The sequence below is a fragment of the Sinocyclocheilus rhinocerous genome, unplaced genomic scaffold, assembly GCF_001515625.1.
Source record: "Sinocyclocheilus rhinocerous isolate Xijiao unplaced genomic scaffold, SAMN03320098_v1.1 scaffold1441, whole genome shotgun sequence".
In the NCBI taxonomy this organism is placed as follows: Eukaryota; Metazoa; Chordata; class Actinopteri; order Cypriniformes; family Cyprinidae; genus Sinocyclocheilus; species Sinocyclocheilus rhinocerous.
The window spans coordinates 942,032-945,738 of record NW_015654063.1 but is presented as its reverse complement, the minus strand read 5'-3'; the positions used below and the strand labels follow the sequence as shown (position 1 = coordinate 945,738).

Sequence of the window (3,707 nt, the reverse complement as noted above, 5' to 3'; positions counted from 1 at the left end):
TATATATATATATACAGTATATATATTACTTAATATCAAATTTAGCTAATCCAAAAGCAGGGTCTAACTAGTTTATGTCCCATAAATTAAATTCATTTTATAATAATAATAATAATAATAATAATAGGGAACATTCTTTTTTAAACATGCTAAGTTAATATTATATTGGATTACAGTATATGAACATATGTACAACTGAAATTATCATATTTGTGCATCTAATGCTTAAAAAAAGTATTGAGACAGTAAAAGTGTATCACATTCAAGTGTCCCACTTGAATATGATCCACTTTTGCTGTCTCATTACTTTTTTAAAGGTGCCATAGAATGCATTGATACAATATTTTAAATTGTTCTCTGATATCTACATAGAAGGTATGTGGCTTAGGTAAGGGCAAAAAATCTCCAGAAACGGTTTTACATGTCCATTTACAACCTTAGGATTTGTCCCTAGAATGAAATGGTCTGTTTTTACCTTATTTGGAAGGGTCATGAATAATAATGTTGAGCTCTGCTCTGATTGGCTGTTTCACAGTGCGGCTCATTTCAGTAGCTCACACAGCAGGAAGGAAACACAGGGAAAATATATATTTCAATACTGTCTCTCGCAGTTATATCGTTGGGTAATTATACTGTATATAAAATGCGGGCATCAGGGAGCCACTATTAATATGCAGGGATATGCCAATGCATGATCGCTTTTTACTTTCACTTCCAAGATTTGCGATCGCACGTGCTCTATGTAAACTACAGCGGCAGTACTTACCACACATTTTACAAGATCAGATGCTTGTCAGTGGTGCTCAGGATCTGTAAATCATTCGCCATCATCCTCAGTCATCTCTCCACTCTGTTTATGTGGTAAGTGAAATCTTATGTACCGTAATGTAACAGGCTACCGCTAGCAAGCAGCTAACCATGTCCCTTTAGTGGCTTGCATTATTTTATTAGAATGCGCGTTATTTGTTTTCCGTGCCTTTCTGAATACAGACACCAACCCATCCCTGCACATCACATCTCCTGCACAGCCTGGAACATAACATTTATTTCCATGATCTGCCATTTTCGCTATTATCCTCGCTTGTTTCTTCATAATACCTGCAGAACTTCTGATGATTCGGCTGTGCAGGTCCTGCTGGCCTCGAACATGGGCGGGTATATGCAAATGTTGGGGGCGTAACTATTAGTGATCCCGACTGTAACGTCACAGTCAGTGTTATGTTCTGATTCGCCTATTTTTCAGTGGTCTTTTGCATGCACAAGATTGCACAAGAAGGAGGAAACAATGGTGTTTGAGGCTCACAGTATGTCATTTCCATGTACAGAACTGTTATTATTCAACTATGCCAAGGTAAATACAGTTTTCCATTCTATGGCACCTTTAATGTACTAAAACTGAAATAAAACGAATAAAAACGAAATATACATACATTATATTTCATTAATATAAAAATGAAAACAAATTCAAACTATGATAGTATCAATGATACTAAAATAAAACTCGTGCCACAGTACAGATGGTAATACCATGGTACTGAAAGATTACCACATCTGTGCATCATGGTATTCTAGAGTACTTTTTTTCTTCTTTTTTTTTACCTTAAATAGTTTTTTTTTTTAATGACAGCCACCATATATTTATTTATTTTTTATTTCAATAATAAACGAGAGAAACAATTATATATTAGGATGATAGAAAACATTGTATAGAATGTATAGAATATATTTGAATAAATATTTGTATAACTCATTATTGATCATTATATCTAAAATATAAATAAAATAACTATTGAATTCGGACTTTGCGGTTTATTTACATCTTTAATATTAATTTAACAACTGGCAGGGTTCCCTGTATAGTTTACATCATTAACTGAGAGGTTGTTGTTTTCAGAATCTAATCGAATCAAGAGCTTGTGAATCAAATAGATTTGTAAAATCTGTATCAACACACGTGGATTTCAGAAAAAGTGCATAATTTAAACAGCAGATGTACTGACCATGGATCTCTTGCACTCAAAGAAAGCCACTTGCAAGCCTTTGCAATGTCCTTCCTTCAGACATGCACTGGGCTTCTTACCCTCCTGTGACACAACAGAGACCATTATTATTGAGACAGCTAGTGGGGGATCAGAAATATGCTTTGGTTAAACTCATGCACTGTTTTTAACAACAACAATCTATGTTATTGTGAGAGAGGCACGATAGATCTGTCAGGCTGATGATAATACATATTCCTGATAATACCTTCACTACACAGTCATGCTGAAGGAGACAGGCTTTGAAATCTTCTCTTAATCCAGCGCAGGCGCGGCCATCGTCCTCTTTATCCTCGTAATATTTGGGCATTCTGTAGAGCTTTCATCCGAGCAAGTTTAAGCGAAATGTGGGTTCAGAAACGTGGCAAAAAGAACACAACAAGCTACAGATAAGTCAAATGCGGAATTATTATGAAAGCGGCCATGTTACGTATGACGTATGTAAGGGAGTGGAACGGAGGTGGATTGTGGGAATTGTAGTTCGCAAATGTTCCATTTGTTCGCGCTTCCAAACCTCAGCACTGCTGCAAACGTTTTATTGAAAATAGCGTTAAATGACGGAATTTATACTGTCGACAATTATGCATCGATTTCAATCATTTGTTATATTAAGCACAGTACTCGACTGTCGTATAGCAGTGTGCAGCATTTATATTGACCAGAAGATGGCACTAAAATAATGCTTTTGTCGTATAATATCAAGTTTACATTGGCCCCTAGAGATTTGAGTAACGCTTAAAAATATCATTGCTTTAGGTAGGCTACATTGTGTCCGTTATTTTAAAGAAATACAGCATTTTCAGGGAAAATGTTTAAAAATACACGTACTGTAATAGGAGCTTGAACAATTTCTTGGAACATGTTTGTTAATCCAGTTGTCTCGCTGTAAAAATGACTGGCATTTTGTTGGTAAATGGTTTGATATTTCCATTCCAGATTTAATGTAATACAACTGTACACAAAAATATTTAGGCCTAAATAAAAGATTTGTGTACTTAAGTTGTATAAAATTACTACCAATTTGAATAACAAAGTTTTAACAAACAAATTAATAAACAATGTGATGCATACTTGTAAGACATACATAAATAAAACAAAAGGTATGGTAATATATCTGCACTCAAAAAAAAATAACGGCATAGTGGTTTCATTTTATTTACTTAGATTTTCTTTTATTTATTTGATTTAAATAATCATATTTTCAAAATGCATTTATTCAAATCGCTTAGAATCTGTTCACTGTGAAAGCAATTAAATTTATTAATTTAACAAGTATGTAACTATAATACATATACCCGTGGAAGAAGTAAGATTCAGTTAGGCTAGTTAGAATGCATGAGATTGAAACAAACTGGATTCATCATAAATATATATATATAAACCTGGTTATTGTGTATTTAAAATGCATTCATTTGATTAGTACTGACAAATATGTACCATAGATATCTTGATTAGCTTGTTAAATCCTAAACTTAGGCCTATTCTTTTCTTTAAGACTGTAGGAAAATATTGTTTAGGCCCTAAAATAGCATAATTCATGCATACAACACTCTTTATTAACATCACATCATGCCTCCTCAAAACATGAAAATGTTTCTCACAGTTGCATGATTAAATATGTAAGATAAATTAGTTAAATAAATGAACAATGAGGGAACACCGCAGAAA

General features: G+C 33.6%; 1 protein-coding gene across 1 annotated transcript in view; it reads right to left on the bottom strand.

Annotated features, from left to right (window-relative positions):
* Window positions 1-2,477, bottom strand: part of coa5 (cytochrome C oxidase assembly factor 5) — a 4,278-nt gene extending 1,801 nt beyond the window's left edge. Inside the window, exons 1-3 of the mRNA XM_016523316.1 lie at window positions 2,404-2,477; window positions 2,248-2,362; window positions 2,001-2,084 (exon numbers count right to left, since the gene is read on the bottom strand). Coding sequence (XP_016378802.1) covers window positions 2,001-2,084; window positions 2,248-2,349 — 186 coding nt within the window. The 5' untranslated portion in view covers window positions 2,350-2,362; window positions 2,404-2,477. The remainder of the gene's footprint in view (window positions 1-2,000; window positions 2,085-2,247; window positions 2,363-2,403) is intronic.
* Between the last annotated feature and the right edge of the window lie 1,230 nt (window positions 2,478-3,707).